This window comes from Wickerhamomyces ciferrii, contig 00193, assembly GCF_000313485.1.
Source record: "Wickerhamomyces ciferrii WGS project CAIF00000000 data, strain NRRL Y-1031 F-60-10, contig 00193, whole genome shotgun sequence".
NCBI lineage: Eukaryota > Fungi > Ascomycota > Saccharomycetes > Phaffomycetales > Wickerhamomycetaceae > Hansenula > Hansenula ciferrii.
The window spans coordinates 1-21,216 of NW_011887547.1; the positions used below are offsets into that span (position 1 = coordinate 1).

The 21,216-nt window shown below is 33.1% G+C and overlaps 6 protein-coding genes across 6 annotated transcripts; 3 read left to right on the forward strand and 3 right to left on the reverse strand.

Moving 5' to 3' along the window:
* Positions 1-5,203: 5,203 nt before the first annotated feature.
* Positions 5,204-6,712, forward strand: BN7_4919 (Transcription elongation factor; the record flags this gene model as incomplete). The annotated part of the gene is made up of 1 exon (XM_011274487.1): positions 5,204-6,712. One exon carries the CDS (start codon positions 5,204-5,206, stop codon positions 6,710-6,712), a length of 1,509 nt encoding a protein of 502 aa, XP_011272789.1.
* A 7,693-nt stretch (positions 6,713-14,405) lies between these two features.
* On the reverse strand, positions 14,406-15,269 carry AIM24 (Aim24p; the record flags this gene model as incomplete). Its single annotated transcript, XM_011274488.1, has 1 exon — positions 14,406-15,269. One exon carries the CDS (start codon positions 15,267-15,269, stop codon positions 14,406-14,408), a length of 864 nt encoding a protein of 287 aa, XP_011272790.1.
* A 370-nt stretch (positions 15,270-15,639) lies between these two features.
* Positions 15,640-16,026, reverse strand: EAF6 (Eaf6p; the record flags this gene model as incomplete). Its single annotated transcript, XM_011274489.1, has 1 exon — positions 15,640-16,026. The coding sequence occupies one exon, from the start codon at positions 16,024-16,026 to the stop codon at positions 15,640-15,642; it is 387 nt and encodes a 128-aa protein (XP_011272791.1).
* Positions 16,027-16,313: 287 nt separating this feature from the next.
* BN7_4922 (Actin, cytoplasmic type 5) lies at positions 16,314-17,474 on the forward strand (the record flags this gene model as incomplete). Its single annotated transcript, XM_011274490.1, has 1 exon — positions 16,314-17,474. One exon carries the CDS (start codon positions 16,314-16,316, stop codon positions 17,472-17,474), a length of 1,161 nt encoding a protein of 386 aa, XP_011272792.1.
* Positions 17,475-17,752: 278 nt separating this feature from the next.
* On the forward strand, positions 17,753-19,360 carry HTS1 (histidine--tRNA ligase; the record flags this gene model as incomplete). The annotated part of the gene is made up of 1 exon (XM_011274491.1): positions 17,753-19,360. One exon carries the CDS (start codon positions 17,753-17,755, stop codon positions 19,358-19,360), a length of 1,608 nt encoding a protein of 535 aa, XP_011272793.1.
* A 186-nt stretch (positions 19,361-19,546) lies between these two features.
* BNA2 (dioxygenase BNA2) lies at positions 19,547-20,968 on the reverse strand (the record flags this gene model as incomplete). Its single annotated transcript, XM_011274492.1, has 1 exon — positions 19,547-20,968. One exon carries the CDS (start codon positions 20,966-20,968, stop codon positions 19,547-19,549), a length of 1,422 nt encoding a protein of 473 aa, XP_011272794.1.
* Positions 20,969-21,216: the final 248 nt, after the last annotated feature.

Below are 21,216 nucleotides of genomic sequence, written 5' to 3' on the forward strand. Positions count from 1 at the left end.
GTCCGGGCTTAATAATGAACTGGCTACATAAATGCAACATATATATTGTAATTACCTTTGATTATAAGACAGATCTGCCATACTGTCTTGAGCCCACGAATAACAACCAATGTGCTTACATTAGATGCGCAACTTGCCATAATATAGACAGTTTAATTTTTTAACAAACAGCTGGTTGATGACGTGTTATAAATTGTAATATATATAATGGATTTCTACTAAGAAGCAGCACCAGTATCTATTCTGTTGTTATAAGTTATATTAACTGTCTAATTCATAAAAAAATAATTCAGCTTATACATATTAGGACTCATGATCACACGCTAAATAGTACTAGTCCAGCCTATATAAATGAGGAACACCCAAGATCAGGTGGATCCTATAAGTAAATCAATCATTGTTATAATTAGATAATAGGATTTATTATATATTTAAGACATATAACGTGGAAATTATGGAATGAATTATTTCGATTATGATATATATTAACAGCCTATAAATATTTACTAGCTGTTATTAATTAACATGTCTATAATATATGCAAATCAATTGAGATATCCTGATCTATAATTAATATATTATAGATATATATTATATATATGCTATACGGCTGAACACAATTCTGGGCACTATATATAAATGAATGAAATGTATTAGAGATCAACCAGATTAATTATAGTTCTTTAGATATATAAATTGAGACAATCCATGATCAAAGTAGCTTGTATCTTGTATCTAGTATATATAGATGGACCTACCCAAATGACCCATACTATAATCCATAAAAGTGGCTAATTAATATATAACTGAAATGGTGTTCATGATCAAGATAATAAATAAGCTTGAGCTGGATGTACTTGAATTATTTGATTTAGGTGCGATATAGACGTAAAATACTTCAAGTTAAGCCAAAGGTCAAATGTTGAGTAGCTCCAGTTATATTTATGGATCATAGCAAGCACAATATACCATCTTAAAATGTAACAATTATAAAATTATGAATCAAAATATTAGATATATAGCTGAGATTTTATAATATATAATTGGAATGGAAACACTTATATTTGGCTATAATAAAGGAGTTAATTTGAAGATGTTTAATTAATTGACAGCTAGTTATCCCTCACCAAACTTTAAAACGTCGTTGGTACCAATCCTTATTATAACCTGCAAGTACCGTTCAAAGGAATAGTACCCATGTCATGAAGTAATGTTCATCAGGGGCAAGTTGGTATTATTGATATAATATAATTCATGACATGTAAGTTCCAATTTGAACTCTTCATTTAACATTAATTTCTTGAACTAGTGAGAACACCTTTAGTCAGAGTTCAAACTATTATTTTCAGCAGTAGTAACTGCTGAAGTAGCTTTAAGATTCTGCTTTAGCTCTAGAGGGCCCTTAGCCCTTAGTTAAATGGTCGAGTTGAGGTTTTTAAGGGACCCCAAAAGGTACAGCTTGTGGACCGTGGTCCGTGGCCTTAATTTAATTTTCGAATGGTAAACACAACAAACATATTGCTGATCAAATTTACGGGACGGTGGACGGTTTAAAAGTTATACGTAACTTATAATAAGAGCGTACCCGTTCTAATGAAAAATGAGCAGAGGGTAGAGGGACGTAGTTACAACTTACTAGTTAGCAATAAGTAGCCAACTACTACGTCCCGACTCTTTACTCTTGACTCCTGACTCCTGACTCCTGACTCCTGAGTTTTCTGTGCCACTGTGCCTCTGTCATAAAATCTTGATTTTCTCATACTAGCCAAAAAGACCTGATTTGGTACCCGCTTTCACAGCTTGTATTATACGTATAATACATTAGAATTTAGCAAGCGTTGATTTTGGAAAGAAGTCGATCCAGTTTATACTAAATTTCTATTACACGCCATGGTCCATGTCAGATGTATAGCACTAATACTCGTTCAACCCACTTTTGTAAAGATATCCCGAAAAAGAATTTCTGTTTCCTTCTAGCTCATGATGTCTAGAAGTTAATGTCTAAGACAAACTGTCGTTATACTTATACTAAAGTAAATGTGTCATGTTAAACAAATATACATCTTAGACAACAGCTAATGCATTTATGTGTCTACATATGTATTGGAAGGCATGTACAGCTGATCAATGGAGTAAGCGCGCATCACCAAACATCCGTACGCGAGACTTAATCGTGATTATTTTACTCTGTCAGACTTAGCTTGTTTTCATGAACAAATGTGCTATTAGCTATTAGCAATTATTTACTACCAGCTTGACAAAGAAGATTCTCAGTTATTATATGAATTCTAATAAATAGCCTCATATAAAGAATTACTTCGCTTAGCTCAACGCCTCTGCAACATGAGTTTACTGACTTAATTCTTAAAAATATTAATTCGTCAAAGTATATTTAAAGATCCAGCTAACGGGCAGCGAAAAGACGCGTAATTGATTTGTACCTCACCCAAAACATTTTAGTGCTACGACATAATATATTTATTATAATGCAGTGAGCCGTCATTGATACGATGGATATTAGTGGACTTGTGTTTTGAGTTATATATTAGTAAACTGTTGCCTGTAGGCTGTATAGTACGCTACAATATAGTTAATCGATAGTATTTGCTATAACTTTTACCACAAATGGAAAATTATGATCGTAATCTGATCCAGTAAACCACCCATATATTGATAATATAGTAATTTTGAGAGTGTCACAGAGCGCGCCAGTATTGCAGGACTGCACATTTAGTTGACGATGTATATTAAAGACGTTACTTTTATTCAAATTAGGATGTGAGCTTTCATTTATTAATTACTAGATAACTATAATCTTTATATATATATCAAGGAAGAATTATACTTCACATGTTAACTTCTAAGCTATAAATGAAACCTCTAGCTGCACAGCTAGCTAATTAAATTAAATATAGAATTGGTATATATTTATAGAAAGAACCCAATTAGGCAAAGGCCGGCAACTTGCTAGCATCGCTTTCACAGCCTTTAAGATCTCTCGCTACTCCACATATATAGTTAGCTCCCAATTATATCGTGATAATACGTACGTACAGTCCTGACTCCTAACTAGGCTCTGGGTCCTGGCCCCTGAGCCGGGCTAGTAGCTACTACACACTTGTTCATATCTCAATATAATACAACATTCGATAGATCATATGATGTAATAAATTTAATATAACATTTTGTAACATTTTTCACCTGCTGGTAGCTAGTAGTTACACCAGCTAGCTTCTTAAAGCTGTAAATTAATAAAAAGTGAGTGGCTCACAATTTACAAAGCACTGCAAGTCCTCCCCCAATAACGCTTTATGTTTTTAATGCTGTCACAAAGTTATATATTTGCATCTGATAAAGGAACGTTGGTTAAGTCTTTGACCTGATATCACGAGTCGCCGACATGCCCAGTGAGCTACGATTATTGACTAGTGACAACCGGTTAATTTAACCATTGAATTGCTAAAAGCTGTAAGAACGGTATCAAGAGCAATAGACTATGCCAAAATCACATAAGTACAAACCGGATATAACCTATTTCAATAACTGTTACTTCACCAACATCTTTCTTGTAGTACATAGAGCGTATGAAGGCAAGACGTTAGTAGTTGATGCTTTACGTATTTCTTTAAGTTGATGCTCATTGCTCAATGCTCAGTATATTTTCGCGCGCGATAACGGTAAGTGTTGAACATGGCAAAAATATTTAGATTCACGAATCTCAACCAAAAATGGTAACATAATTTTAGTTCAAGTTCAAGACTAGACCATCATCTAAGCCGGCCATCAAAGTGTAACTAAAAACAATAAGGATATCAATTCTAGCTGCTAGATTGATTTTCAAGCATTTATTAAGCTGCTGGGTAATGCAATTGTTGTGGGTAGCATAGAGTTGAACTGATCGGAGAGTCAGTATAGGCAATGAACTATAACCCTAATTAGTTGTTCACCGGTTTTAGAAGTGATGCTTTAGCTGGTAATTTGGTATCGACCCTTTATCTTGGTTCAGAGCTCATGATCTTGATTAATATTAAAGTTATCAGTATATGGTTAGACGATTACTCATTGAAAAAAGTTAGATGCCGGTCGTGGATAAACTTGCGTTGTCAATGTGCATTTTACCAGTTTGAAAATTGGGTAACTAGCAAACTTTTGTCCAAAATTTAAAACCCAATATCTACACTAATGATGCAAAAAAGTACAACTTATCAAAGTAATATCGGAGATGTTCCAATCTCTCGAGTCTCTTGCAAGCTCAAACAAGATGGCCATTAAATCTTGTAAGTTGTGTCTCAGCTTCCAGTTCCAATGCTTTCAAAAGTTTTCATGAAGTGTCCCGACTCCAATGTCTCAGCTGTTGATGTTCAAGTGTCTATGTCTAGTATACTTGACCTGCGTTGATCAAGAAATGTTGGAAGCTGCACAGGTCCCATTTAACGTCAGATACAAACCTAGACTCGTACAAACTCATGCACTTCACCTCTCAAGTTTTGATTGAGCACTCTGCAGTTCAAACTTCAACTAGTTAATTGCAATATGCAAAAATCATTTTAGATTTTATCAGAAAAAACAATGAGTTACAGCTCTTTTTCTCAAATTGTTTCCAATTTATCTGCTTCATATGTCAAAGATAGACATTTATGAGTTGCCATATAAACAGGTGGAACACTAAAAAAACGAATAAACAGGTTCTTGGATTACTTCTATATAAACAGACTACTTTCCACTGGTTCTGAATTATATGGTTTTGGTAAAATTCTGTTCATCATTTGACAAGAGTTGTGATCAGAGAAAAGAAACCATTAAAACAGCATACTATAGATTCAAAGGCACCACAGATAGCAATTCTTTACAAACTCATCAAAACTTATTCAACATTTCCATCTTTGATTAACTTTTCAACTTCATATCTTCAACTTCAACTTTTGAAAAGTCCCAGATTACATTGTTCCTGCGCTGCTTATTTTAGATTCTCTTTCGGGATATTTTTTCTTCACGTCCAAGTCCACGAAAATCCATAACATATAAAACTGGTATATTTCATCAAAAAAAAACAACACTTTTCCAAAAGCTCCTTTATTTATTAGATATAAAGAAGCTCATCCAACTTACAGAAGCTCATCACACCATTCAAAGAAGAGCTCACAGTTTTAAGGTTGAATAATTTCTTGGGCTACACTGTTAGACCTGAGCATGGTTATAGTCAATGCCTAATCAGATACCCAAAACACAATCCTTTTACGGGCAGACACCCAGTGATCAAACCAATATACCGAGTACTGATAACACAAGCTCTAATATCCCTTTGAATTCAGATCAAGGTTCAAATCCCACTCAAAGCTCAAATATAAACCAATATCCACCACCAGTAAACATGCAAACAGCCACTGTTACACCACAAGGACTCATACCTGATCCTACTACCGCTGAGTTTCAACATTCACACGCTTTCCAGCTTCCACCACCACCACCAAACTCATTTCCAAGACACATCTCGCTACCTACATATGCACATATTCTCCCTAAACTTATAAGGGCAAGCTCTATCAATAATGAAGAGTATATGAAAAATGATGATCAAAACAACAAATTCTTAAATTTGAAAGTCACAATGGAGTTCCAAGGTGATATAAACTCAATGACAATGAACTGGACTCCAAAAGAAATTGAAAATTCAAGAAGACTTGTTGCTATTGGGTTCAAGCAGCATTTTAATCATTTGGTACTAAATTTTAAACCTATTGATCAAAGTGATTACATTCCGGGTACACCAGTTATTTCATGTATTTATTGGAACCAAACCAACAAATTTTATGTTACATCAGTTGATTTAATTACCTTATTGGAATATTTGGTGAACTCAAAATTTCCTGTTGAAGAGAAAAATAGAATCAGAAGAAACTTACAAAGTCTTAAACCTTTAACAGTCTCAAAATCCAATCCAAAATTTTATAGATTTTTTCAATTAATTATGAATTTCCAGAACCCTAAACCAAGACATATTGAAAAAGACGTTAAAGTTTTATCTTGGAGTGCCTTAAGAGAATCACTACAAAAAGTTTTATCAAAATATACTATTGATCCAACAACTGATGGTAGTCATATAGGTGGTAATGCTATCCCATATTATGATTCAAATACTTCAAGAACCAACACTTCCACTACAACAAGCACTTTAAATTCCAATAACTCTGCCAACTCTTCAGCTGTCAACCCATCATCTACATCATCAAGCTCATCAAGTTCAAATCCATTTAAAGGAAATCATTCAAATCAATTATACAATAGTATTCCAGATGCTTCAAATTTTAATTATTCTTTGCAGCCACCAATTCAAGAATCTTTTTATCCGTATTATCAATATCCACCAGGTGTTATTCCACATCCACAAGGTCAACAACAACCTCCACCACAATCAAATTCAACTCCTCAAAATCAACCACCACCTATCAACTACCAACAACCTTTTTATAACCAGCCAGCACATCAAATCCAATATCAACAACCTTCAATGGGTTCATATCAAGATTCACAATATCAATCTACACCTCAAGTGCACGGTCCACAACCAGTTTCTTCGTCAGGTTTAAACCAAAATCCACCATCTTCAAGTGGGACTGTACAAACACCAACAGGTCAAGATATAGCAAACCAGGGAGCACCAAACCCTTTACTACAAGGCAATACTTACAATAACATGTATTATTACCAATGAATATTCCAGGGCTTAAACCGTGATTGATTCACACACTGGGTCCATGAATATAAAGATATAATTTTTAATTATTATTCCACTGTTTCCATATGCTATTGATTTTTTCATAAAAGAATTTACTGCATGATAGTTTTGGTTCTTTATTTCGGGCTTTTTGCTCACATTTATTTTCAGTTCTTTAATGATTGTTGTACTATTTTATTTTTCATCAAAGTTATATTAATTATCAGTTTTCCATTATGTCTATTTTTAATACTATCATTCTGTTTTCAAATGAACATCCATAGTTAGAAGTTGTTTTCCGTTATAATCGTTTCATACGATATAATATCATGATTTATTTCCATTATCAATACTAAAAGCGCCAAAGTTATATCATCTAGATTTTATCATATCTAGCTTCATTTTTACACATCGTTCTCGGTTTTATTGTTTAATGTTTTATGTTTTTTTTTGGTTTAAGATCTATATATATATAGTATATACTATAGCCAGTTTTTATTAATTACAAAGAGATGAAATTGGCTTATACTATATAAATCTTAAATTGATGTTGATATATATATATAAGTATTTATGTTTTAATCAAATTATGAATATCATGATGGTTTGTATTATATATATATAATTTAATAAATTATAATATTGAATTATTCAAATTAAAAGAATTGTGTTTAATTATAACATGAATTAACGTAGCAGCAGCTTGTGGAATTATATTGATATATTTCAAAGCTTTTCAAAATTTATATATATAATTAGATATTGTATATAGCTGTTAATCTGCATAATATAATTAGGTGGATGATAAATTCACCTCTCGAATTACCAAATATATATCCAGAGATCGTAAATTTTTGCTATAGCTTTATAGTTCATCAGTACCAGGTACTGGACAGCTTGATCACCTTTTGTGTTCAAGCATGGCGTTTATAATCTCATGATACTTGAATTGCTGGTGAGTTCGTTTCTTCAAGAATTACTAGGCATACTCAAGAGTCAATGCCCATCGCTTTTATTGTATTGAGTCTAGGAGTATGAAACCAGCTTGAAAGTTGAAACATACCCTGTTATAGATATGTGAGAAAATTAAGGTTTTGAAAATATATACTAACACGGTGTTCTCAAACTTCAGATAGCAGCTGGCAGCATCCAGCTAGACGATGATTCTACCGGGCATGATTAACAATAAATAATGTTCAATTAGACATTAAAATGCATCGAGATTCGAGAATAGAGCACCCATAAAGGATGAACTGCTTATATCCTTGAAAGTGGGTCCCAGGATATTAGACGCTATACATGCCCCAAGACAAACTTACATTGATGATTAAAATTTTATTCCATTTCACTGTGTGGTATCGGTGTGATTGTTTTGTGTGCAAGCTGTTATATAATCTTTTCTAGGATACTGAAAAGTTTTAAGTTCGTATATTTTCATGACATCGCCTTCCGAGCTACAATATTTGTTCACTAAATACTCTATTCACAGATTTCAAATATATTGGCCGGTTAATTAATACAATGCTTGTTTCAACTCAGTGCATTAATATTCATGATTATAATATTATGACTGCTATGGATTCCATCGGCTCAGTAGCTTTTATTTAAGAACAACTGCAGAGGGTCCTGAAAGTCAAACATATATTCAAAACATAGCAGCTGAAGTGCGTATAAGTAGAAAGTTTCGACTGAAACAGTATAGTTATTAGTACTAACATTTGAAAGATAGAAATAATCGTAGCTGGTACCTGTCATATTTATGCCATGTACGCACACGGGCCATATGGGGTTAGTAAATCCTAGAGCAGAAATATTGATCTGGTCTACTTATAATGTATTTATCTAGTTTTTCGAGATTTCTTATATATATCATATGAACGCTGAATACCTGGGCCCCACGGTAACTGAGTTTTTATTTGAGTCCGTATATGGTTCTTGATCTAACCAGCGAAGCATTTTCACTGACAAAGAACAATCCTATTTCCATCGAACGGACCATAGTTCATAGACCAATACAGTACCGTTTTAAAATAAGTTCTATAACCCAATTTAGAGCCAATGGACCAATTTGATAATGTAGTTTTGATTTAAGCTCATCTTGTTCGTAAAAGGTACTAATTTTTACAGATCTTTTGGACCACAAACCATGGTAACTGTTAATCGAAAGCTAGAATATAAACTCGAATAGCTACGATCAAACATAATATAAATATGATGAGCTGAAAACAGCTATAATAGTGATTTGGGTGTCTTGAATTTTGACTCGTACTTTAGCAGTTTTGTTGAATCAATTGAACTAGATACCTTAGTTCATTTGTAACTTTGAGCAAGTGAATGTCAAAGGTTAATTTCAACGTCTCTTAAATCTATGTGCCTATACTTTAATACATTTGCATTGACAATATATATCTATGCTCTTCTATATCGACTGTTAACAGGTTCAAATAGCTGTTAACTTGCACCCGGTATTGGATGATAGATCTGTCATATATAATTGAGCTGTACGTTTTTGTCATGTACTAGCTCATGAGTTTAAATTGAATATGCAGCGCGATCAAATTGATAATAATTAGCGCAAATATATATGTTGTACCATATATAATATATATGATATATAGTATAGTATAGTATACCATAAATAATATAGATCAGATCACTTTCACGTACTGGTGCTGCACTATTATAGTAGAGTAATCTATAAAATTGATCATTATATTTATGAAGGCCTTGTGATCAATTCACGTGTTAATTCAGTAATTTGACTATATAGCTGAGGTCTGAAGGTAAAATAAGCATGGTTTATAAGGACGTCTGTAGTTGGAGGGTCGACTATAGTATACAGCTTACACGCGTCATGTCTATTTGTTGTATCACGTTGAATCTATACTTGAATATTGCATTTCAATTTTAACGTAGGCCATAAAAACATATACAGATTCTTAATATATATAAACATGATTCGAGCTTATAGCGTAGTAAATTGTAATATACGTCGTCGGTTATAATATGATATATTTATATTCGAGATCTCTATCTTGACAGCTAAAATAATATGAATGATCATATTTAAGATCATGAAGTAAATATCTTTTGGTCAGCTGTACTACGGGTACTACGTCGTTAAACAATACGCGCTCGTGTATATATATTTACATGATATAATATATATATATATATATATTCGATTAATATTTGGCCAATTTTTATGACAATTTGACGTTTATAATAATATAATAGCATATAACTCAAAATTGACTAGATCAATTAAAATTATAAAATGAATTGCTAGGTTTAATCATTCATGAGCTGCTTAATTGCTAAAAAGTAGCTAAATATTGGCGAAGGTCGTGAATTCTATAAGGTGTCATAGTTGATCAGCTATAAAGCTAGTTTATTGAGCATCACGATTCTCATGATCTATATTAATGATCGTGATCATAGAATTAAACTTTACCCTCAATAACTCTAATTAATTCTTAATTAAATTTCTTATACAGCAGCTAGTCTTCGAGTTCGGATCTTTAAAGTTCAAAGACTCAAAGTTAGTTTGCGCGGATCAGGATTCAGGGCGCTCGACTCTAGAGACTCGGGTATAAAAATAGGAATTTAAAGTTAAGATTTGAATTTGTCCTATGCAGGTCAGTGCAATTAACATTTACGTGGCTCATCGCCCTGACAGCACACACTACCCCTATATTAATTATACCGGTTACCGGTCCTAATTTATTATAATTTAACTGACCGCTTCATGATTAAATTTACTGATCAAATAATGGAAGCACAGATACATATATATGTGCAATATAGCTTGATATATGACTTCTGAATTTTCTGGGTTTACCCAAGCAGACATGACGCGTCAATTGTGTATAGTATATATTATATATGAATTGGTTAACTCACAAGTACGTAGTGCAGTGTGCACGTATGCTGTTTTAATAATAATTTTAGTTCTTTGATAACAGCTAGTGGGAAGTTGGAATCACGCATTAAGGTTCTCGTGTAGCTGCTGCACATCTTGTAAATATATTAGCTGATATTCAATATAACTATAGCAGTACTTAAATAAATGTCTATATTGAAGTTACTGGTCCTTATGATCTAGTATATGGATATTTAACAGGATCACGATCTAAAAAAGAGATGTGACAGTTGATGCTTCGATTCTTCATGTATAACATGGCTAATACATACACAGATATCTAATAATTAGTTCATGTCGAAGTTAAATTAATGGGTTTCTCCAACCCATTGAAAGCTTGAAAGTCTTCTTTGATTATGGACAATATCATATACAATATAGCTTACAATTCTAAGGATGTTTATTATTGGCTGTATCTTTCATGACGATAAATATCTTTTGTACCCGTCTAAAACCGTATTTTGTTTTAAAATTTAGATCTTAAATGATAATGTTCATCATGTACCGCCAACCCATATGCTGTATAAGCGCTTACCGACGCACTTAAATATTTCAGGTATATCAGATTGTTATAACCATGTAAAGTTTGTTTCCAGAAATGTATCCTATAATGTGTACTAGAAGGAGTACTATCAACTTTCAAGGACTATCACGGGGGATATCGTTTATCTTAATATTTACAGTTGAATACCATGCAGTTCCTCTACTAGTTGATGAAATCAACTCCAGTGGTTTCAAGATATATCGGAGACACACGTCCATATTAGACACGGGAAAGTATAATGTACATGTACCTCACAATTATATTAATATGTTTTCTATCTGTGCTAACTGGTTTAATGACGCTGGGTTTAGCACATTCTAAGTAATTCAGCATGATTCCTTAACATACAGAATTAATTAAGCTGTATAATGTGATTCATGTGCTTTCTCAATTCGTAAATAACCATGAGTATATAGCTGGCTATGCCACAACGTCTGAAGTACTCCGAAGTTTGAACGTATAAGTTGAAGATTCCTGAGATTTTAGAAAGCGATACCATATATAACTGCAATAGAGCTGAATATATAACTTAGTGTTATATTGGAATCTGTACGCAATATATTAATAATATGATCTAGTATATAATGAGAGTATGACTCTCCAATATAATTATATCATAATGCGCTCGTTAATTAGCTAATCGTAGCTGGTATATAGCTATCCGAGGATCAGTGATCAATTTTTTTCTACAATATTATATATTGTGTTAGTACTGGCTAGTGGGGTATTTAACTAGTATGGGAGAGCTCCGCATATAGCTAGTATAGAGCTAGTATATAGTAATTATTTGCTGTTATAACGTTATAACTCTCTAAAGACTAACATACTACGTACAGTTCCGGGTTTTAAAGGAACTTCGCGAGACAGAAGAAACACCCTACAATAATGTTTCAAATAAAACTTCAACAGCAAATCTAGAAGGAGAACAAGTATATACAAGCTGTCTGAGTGAAATATACTAGAGTGGAGCTCAGACACAATTGGATAAACATAATATTGAGCTTAAAACAGCATCGAGTTACGAATTAGGAGCAACGATTCCAAAGTTGGAAGTCTTTGTGAATGTGTCAATCAAAAAGGATTAGTGTTCTGTATCTGGTTCATTTCATGAGTGATATGGTGTATATAGTTGGGATAATACAGCTTGATGAGGCTTTTGTGGCTGGTAAAGACATGTAAAAATTAAGATAATCAACACCAAAAAGCATGGTAAAACTAACACATTTGATTACACGGTCGATCTCGATAAATTATAAGTTGAATAGGTGAATGAGAAAGCACTAAACCTTTCAAATTTATATTCTGTGATGCATGATGGGTTTATACTTAAATTTTACTTAGTACATAGCTAGTGAACAAAATTATTATAATCCTGTCTTAGACTTCAAGTTGATGGAGCCAGTTTGCGGAAAGAAGTACTCGTCGTAAATATTTCAAGACATGATGTCTACGAGCAATATTTAGTCGACGTACTATACTACACACGTATAATTTGAGCAACATAAGCATTGTCTTCTTTACTCTTTATTAATGGACGTACAATTATACATACAATACACCTCAATTGAATGATCAGTTCATAATATTACTACGTTTCATTTGGAGAGGATCATAATTTCATATATTTAATAACACGTCTGAATAACCATTGTATCAAGTCGTCGTTGATTAGAATATATACAGTTGATACATACATATATACAATTATTGATAATCAGGCGTGACGCGTTATCAATTCAATTTAAGACGTACAAGAATACGCGCCAGAATACCTATTATAACACCGTGTAGTACGTACTATACTATATTATCAATGACTAGTTGATGATCCGATTATTAATTAAATCAAATCAAATATATACATATAATTACATAGTTTCAAGTTTCAACTAGCCATGCTAGACGTGTTATATATAAAGCCCTACCAGCTTGCAAATATATTCGTGATCCAAATATATATATATATATAATTATATTATAAGGTATCATGTACCGGCCTCTATTGTAGATATAATTATTATGGTATTGTCAATTCATTAATGATATATATCATAGTATATATTAGTATCATTTATACATGTGAATAGATAGTTAAACTAAGATTCACATATCAAGATCGATATGTTGAACATCTAGTATATTGATGAAAAGATCTTCTTCATGAGCTGGGATAGTATATATTTGGACATGCAAAATTGGTACATCAGAAACAAACCAGACATGTGTTTCTCCGAAAAGAGCTCATCGGTACTTATTATAACCATCATTTGGATAATCAAATTTCAAAGACATGGTTACATATTTAGCTGATTCGTTTTGACAGTTGACTGCTGGTAAGTTTAAACAATATATTTTGGTCTAAGGCACCGACCCTTTTTAAGCAAATTTTGCTTAAAGCTGTAATTGAATGCTTGATTAGGCTTAACCAGTACCATTGAAGGGTAGACATTATCATTTAAGGTATATATCTATCCAGGCGCTGTACAAATCGGGTGATTATCCGAAGCTCACAGTATATGTATACTCAAAAAGCTGAAGGAGATTTATATATTTTACAACGAGTGTATCACATCTTTTCAAAGCCCCCCGCATTTTGAAAGGAAAGTAGTACGCATTTTGAACAATAGGCTAATCACAATACTTAACTACGAGAAATATTGCACTAACGCAGGAAGTACGAATAGGTGAAACACTACAGTACAGTAGTCAAAGTTTTCGAACTAGTTATGTTATTATTGGTGAATCGGTTATCAGGAGTAAGGGTTGAAACATATGGCTATATGGCGAACCACAAGATGCAGTTTTTCACAACTTCTGCACCTTTGCATTTCAGAATCTGAATTATTACACTTTGCGTAAATCGACAGAATGAAGATCGTTGGTTGGACAAGTTGAGGGACTTGTAGATCGTTGTGAATCTCAACTAGCGCGACTCTGGATTCTAGTTATAAGTTATAACTTATAGATGAGTATACTAGACACATATGTACATTTTACAGTAGCTAGCTGCTATCAAATAATACCTGGCTATTGTGAGAGACACGTTACACAAGCAATATGTTTACTTCAAAGAACTTAGTTACGGGAATAGGTTAATACCAGCTGATATTAGATGCATTTTTTTAACATTATTATGAGTCTTATATAATATGAATATCTATACCTGTAGAGTGATATGTTGTAAACAAGCGGCTGTGGATTCAGAAGATTCTTTGTTTCTTTCCTCAATGTTCGAATGTTGAGTTTTTAGCTTTTTGGATCAAAGTTTCGGTCAACCCAATATCATCTGAATTTTTGTTAAATTCAAAACTAGTTGATACATCACTTGATAAGATAACATTTCTAGGACCTTTTATTCTAACAAATTCATCTTTTGTTACTTGATCCCATAGCCATTGACCACCTTTTCTCAATGTATTCCAGGTCCCAATTGCAATATCTTTCAGTTCATTCTCACTTTTGATTGATTCATTTTGGTTTAATTCAATTTCTTCATATGTATTATCACCAAACTTGACAGGTTCAGTAGCTTCACCTAATTCTTTACCATTGACACTCAAAGCAACGATACCATCACGTCTTACTATGATTTGCTCACCAGCTTCCAATTTAATAGTATGGACATCACCACTTGAATTTATGAAGGCTTCACCTCTACCAGAGATGTGAATATAACCAGATCTTATAAGTGTTGCTAATCCAGATTTCCATGGAGTTTTCTTTTGTGAAACATTTAATGCTATCCCTTTATATCCAGTCAATGCTTTTCTAGGTAAAATTGCCCAATCTATCGTACCATCAAGTATCAGTTTATTGTTATTGTTCCCACTAATGAAAAGCTCAAATGGTATTAGACTTTCAAATTTACGATATTTGGAATAAAACCCACCAAATACGATTGATTTTAAGATGTTTTGATATTGTGTTTGAGATTGAATTTTGTTTAACGAAGTTGTCTTGATACTCAAGATCTTATTATGATGAATGAAGATTGGTGAAGATGGTGATATAGGGATGTGTGATGCCTTCACAAGGAAAGGTCTAGCATTCTGTGTGACTTGCTGTAGAAGATATGGATGTGGTCTCATTATCTTGAGCTTGGAATGTCTCAAGAATTTGTAATTGGTCTAGACAATGACTAAAATCTACCGTTGTAGATTATGTCTTATTTCCTGGGTTTATGGTTCAGATACAAAAAAAAGTGTTGATGTTTTTCCTCGACAAATTAAATTGGCAAAATTTCATTACATAATCAATATAATGAGAATGAATTATTCCAATAAAGATTAATCCAACTAAACATATGAAGAGCTTAGGAAAAGTAAAGCAGATTATAGTGCTATGGTACTGAGCGTATCTTTCTCATGAAGATCTACACAGTTTTCTAACTTTATACCTTATCATTACCCATTAAATTAACCCAAGTATATACTATAATACACAAGTCATATAAACGACTCATTCTTCAGCTCTTTTCCTCTTCTTTGTGGTACTTGACGCACTTGCAACTGGTGTACCTTCATTACTGTCATCATCATCTTCATCCAACTCATTCTTCTTCTGTAGATGTCTAACAAATGTATGTGAACTCAGACTGAACACTCTATCATCATCAGTGAATACCAGCTTCTTCTTATTAACATTGCTGGATTGATTCAGCTTATTCAAGCTTTCAAACCCCCTTACTATATTGGAATTATGTGATTCTGATAAATACATTGTCTCTTTTTGAAATATATCTTCCTCTATTTGTGTTATTTGTTTATCTAATGATTTCTTCTTCAAAATAGCCTGTTGTAATTGTTTTTTGAGCTTTTCGTACTCTTTCAAACTGTCAGTAGCCATTTTCCAATCTCAAATAAGCGCCCTGTATGCTCCTTGTTACCTCAGTAGATCTTATTGTTGGTCTTCTCTGTCGTAGAAAGGGTTAATTGACAGTATTTTGGTGTTGATTTTTGTTTTGAAGTTGATCAGAAAAATATTCGCGAATCCACGAAACCTTTTTTTCCTTCAAGTTTTGAAAATTACTGATTGTTTGAGCTCAGATTTGTTTATAGAAAACAAAACCGCAGGTGTCACAATTCTAAACAGCAAAGGGCTTAGTTTCCACACTCGTTCCAATAACTTGAAAAATGTCATCAACACCAGAAATAACATCCATCGTGATAGAGAATGGTACACACACAACAAGAGCAGGATTTTCAACAGAAACTTTACCATCTCTAGAATTCCCAACCGTGTATTCTACTGAATCAACATCAGATCCTGAAAACCCAAAATATTTATTCGATGATGATATCAAACCAGAAAACGAAGTTTTCACCATTGTCAATGAAGGTGTGGTATACAACTGGAAAGCGTTAGAACAAAGTTGGGCTTATATTTTTGCAAAATTGAAAGTTGATCCAAAAGAGTTCCCATTAGTTATTACTGAAGAATTATGGAATAATAAAAAAAACAGAGTGAAACTTGCTGAATTAGCTTTCGTTAAATTTGGAGTTCCAGTATTCACAATTTTGAAATCACCAATTGCAATCACATATGGTCTTGGAAGATCAACCTCATTAGTTGTTGATATTGGAAGTTCAAGGGCTAGTGTTACGCCAATTCTTGATGGTACTATTCTATACAAAGGTGCTGCACACTCTAAATTTGCTGGTGATTTCTTAAATGTTCACACTTTGAAATTTTTGGAAAATTCTACAAATTTTGATTATGTTAAAGGTTCAGAATCATATAAAGTATTCCAAACAAACAAATTATTAACAGATTTTAAATCCACTATCAACTCAGTTTCAACTTACCCAATTGTTAATTCAAATGCTGATTTCCAAATAAGTCCAAAGAATTATCAATTACCAGATAGTAAAACCATTGAAGTTCGTAAAGAACAAGTCTTATTATCAGAACCTTTATTCCATCCATTATCATACCCAATTCCAGGAATTGAACTACCAAAGGATTCAGTGGGGCTAACAGACTTGATTTTGAGTGCATTGAAGAAATTAGACGTTACACAAGATATTTATGCAAGTTTATTAAACAATATAATATTAACTGGTGGTACTTCATTATTACCAGGTCTAGAAACAAGATTGATTAGTGATTTATCCAGATTTTTAACTACATTTGGTGTACAAAGTTTTTCAAATCCTACATTGTCTGAAAGATCCAATGCAACTTGGATAGGTGCTAGTGTTTTAGCAAGTATGAATAGTTTTGAAAATCATTACATCTCTAAGGAAGATTTTGAAGAACAAGGTGAAGCTATTGTTGATGAAAAACTTAAATAGAATATCAAAATAATGATATAGATATCATAAATGTATAATATGTAATAGTAATAAATTGAATTTTTAGGTTATAAGTGTTTTTTCCGTAGTTATTTCCATTCTTATATATATGGTGGTTTGAAGCCCGGTTGCATTGACTCAATTCACTGGTGCGTCAAAAAAAAAAGTTCAACATATGACAGAGAGATGCAAAAAAAAAGGTTATCAGGTCTTAAGCTTAAAGCTTTTTTGTGTTTATGATCAAGAGATTGCTGACAAGTCACACATTCAGAAGAGCCATGTCAACAAACCCACAAGATAACGTACTAGCCACCGCTCAAGCCGGCGCTGCTGCTTCAGCAGATGCTGCTAAACAATCATCAAAATCTAAAAAGGAAAGTAAATTACAATTCCAATTGAAAACTCCAAAAGGTACCAAAGATTGGGCTGATAAAGATATGGTCATTAGAGAAGCCATCTTCTCTTCTTTGTCAGGTCTTTTCAAACGTCATGGTGGTGTTACCATTGATACTCCAGTTTTTGAATTACGTGAAATTTTAGCTGGTAAATATGGTGAAGATTCTAAATTGATTTACAATTTACAAGATCAAGGTGGTGAATTAACTTCTTTACGTTATGATTTAACTGTTCCATTTGCTAGATATGTTGCCATGAACAATATTCAAAACATTAAAAGATACCACATTGCTAAAGTTTATCGTCGTGATCAACCTGCTATGACTAAAGGTCGTATGAGAGAGTTCTACCAATGTGATTTTGATGTTGCGGGTTCTTATGATTTAATGGTTCCAGATGCTGAAATCTTGGCTATTGTTGTTGAAGGTTTAACAGGTTTAGGTATAACAGAATTCAAAGTTAAAATCAATCATAGAAAAATTTTAGATGGTTTATTCCAAGTTTGTGGTGTTAAAGATGAAGATATTAGAAAAATCTCAAGTGCTGTTGATAAATTAGATAAAACACCATGGGAAGTTGTTAAAAAGGAAATGGTTGAAGAAAAAAACCAACCTGAAGAAGTTGCTGATAGAATTGGTGAATATGTTAAATTAAAAGGTTCTTTAAGTGAAGTTTTAGAAACTTTGAAAAAAAGTGAAGCTTTATTAGCTAATGAAACTGCTAAACAAGGTATTGATGAAATGAGTACCTTATTGACTTACGTTCAAGCTTTTGAAATTGAAAAATTCGTTTCATTTGATTTATCATTAGCTAGAGGTTTAGATTATTACACTGGTTTAATTTATGAAGCTGTTACCTCAGCTTCAGCTCCACCAACCAATGCTTCAGAATTGAAAAAACAAAAGAAATCAGATGACGAAGATGCTTCAGAATACGTTGGTGTTGGTTCAATTGCCGGTGGTGGTAGATATGATAACTTGGTTAATATATTTGCTACTGCTAATGGTAAAAAAAATCAATCAATTCCTTGTGTTGGTATTTCTTTCGGTATTGAAAGAATTTTCTCATTGATTAAATTACGTGAAGCTCAAAAGAAAGACTTAACCATCAAACCAAGTGCCACTCAAGTCTTTGTTATGGCTTTCGGTGGTGGTCCAGATTGGAAAGGTTACTTACCAGAACGTATGGCCATTGCTAAACAATTATGGTCTCAAGGTATTGAAACTGAATATGTTTACAAAGCTAAAGCTAACCCAAGAAAACAATTCGAAGCCGCTGAAAAATCAGGTGCTCCAGTTGCTGTTATCCTAGGTAAAGAAGAATATTTAGAAGGTAAATTAAGAGTTAAGAGACTAGGTCCAGAATTTGCCAATGATGATGGTGAACTTATTGCCATTGATGAAGTTATTACCAAAGTCCAAGAAAAATTAGAAGAAGCTAAAGGTAGCGCTGGTGTTGATGAAGTTACTCGTTTACTTAAAGGTTTATAGATATGATGACATTAGAAGTTCATCCAAAGGTCAAACAATTTGTACAAAGAGTTTAATATAATTGATTTATAAATAAATTTCGAAATGTGTGTTTGTAAAAACAACATCGTTACGTAGTATTTTGTTTTTCTTGTCATAAGTCATATAAAAAATAAGTATATATATATATATAATTGAAGTTGTGAATCACCAGTGTCCTGTCTCTTCACCTCCATCATTCCAATTACCAGCTAATCCTAATTTAGGTTTTTTATTAACATGCTCATCTTGGTCTTTAGCTACTGGTTCTGCTTTATACTTGTTATTCAACATGCCTGAAGATAATACTTTCTTACCCCAATCACCAGCTGCAGGATCACCAGTTTCATCTCTACACTGTTTCAAAAATGGAATCAGTGAAGTACCACCAGTACCCTTTTGTTCTGATTTTTCAGCACTTTTGGAAATCCCAGATCTAAGTGTGTTTGATGAACCAGCCTTTTTGTATAATTTAGCTTGTAAAATGATATATCTTGTTACAATTTGAATATGTTTATCTCTGAAAGCCTTGAGCATTGCAAGACATGCATCATATGATAAGGTCAATTCTGAGTCATCAGTTTCCATAACATAATCTCTGATATTTGCAACTTGACCAAGATGTTCTAAAAATCTTTGATGAGGTCCTGGCATATATTTTTTCATTTCATTCATGAAATTATTTGTACCAGATAAGGATGAAATCGATTTTGATGATTTTGTTTCTCTTTTCTCACCGGTTGGGAAATGTTCAACACCGAGAATTAAATCTAAAGTTTGAATCAATGATGATTGTGCATTCGAACCACCAGCATAAGATCTGTATTCCGTTTCATCACCATATTTCAAACCATTTGGTAAACCTGCATCTTTCATGTTTTGCCATCCAGACAAATATGGCCTTATTCTATAGTAAAAAGTATGAGGATCACACATTTCTTCCATCTTCATCAAAACGGATCCTAGTCTATCAATTGATTCTGCTAAGTTTTGTAAATTCTTTTTAACTGTTGCTTTGTCATTTTCTCTAACGGCTTTAATTGCATCTAGCCCATCAGTTATACAGCTTGCACCTTTATATTCAAAATATACGCTGACCAAATAGAACCAACTTTCATCAATAGATCCTGTGTATGTGTTTATTGTGGTCAAGTTTTCCAAGCTCCATTCTTCCCCATCTTCAAGAGGTAGAATTGGTCTGAAATTCCATAATACTAAACCTGAGTAAGTAGCTAATGGAGGAAGCTCTAAAATTTTAGAAACCTCAAGTAATGGCTGAGCTAATGATTTTGGTAAAGTATCAGTTGGGACATCAACGTTCCATACATAAGCATGTGTTAGGAAACTTAAAACCGAATAAGCCCTTCTAAGTTCTCTCTTATTGCCTTTGATTTGATCAATACTTAGCACCGGTAATTTTTCCACTTGAGCTCTGATTTTTTTAGTCAATATTAAAGATGGTAACACTTCAGCCAGTGTTTCCCAAGGTGCAAAATATTTTGAAGTTAACCTAGATAGCGGCAATTCTTCTGGAATAAACCCAGATTTTGGAGAGACATCGTAGTCTTCAAGTCTAGGAAGATCTATCATTCTATATTCTTTTGGAAGTTCTTGATGTTCCGTCTGGAAACTCTCTGTTTATCCAACTTCTCTCTTTAGAGGGGGCTCCTTCTTTTCTAGTTCAAGGTGATTTGATACCTGCAAATTGTTCAAGTTATGAAAGTGATCATGAGAAAAAATTAAGCAATTGGTAAAGACAGCACTTTTTATGGTGTGATCTCTTTGTCTAATTTTGAAGGTGGGTTAAAGAGGGTATCTCTATGAATATGGAAGGGTAT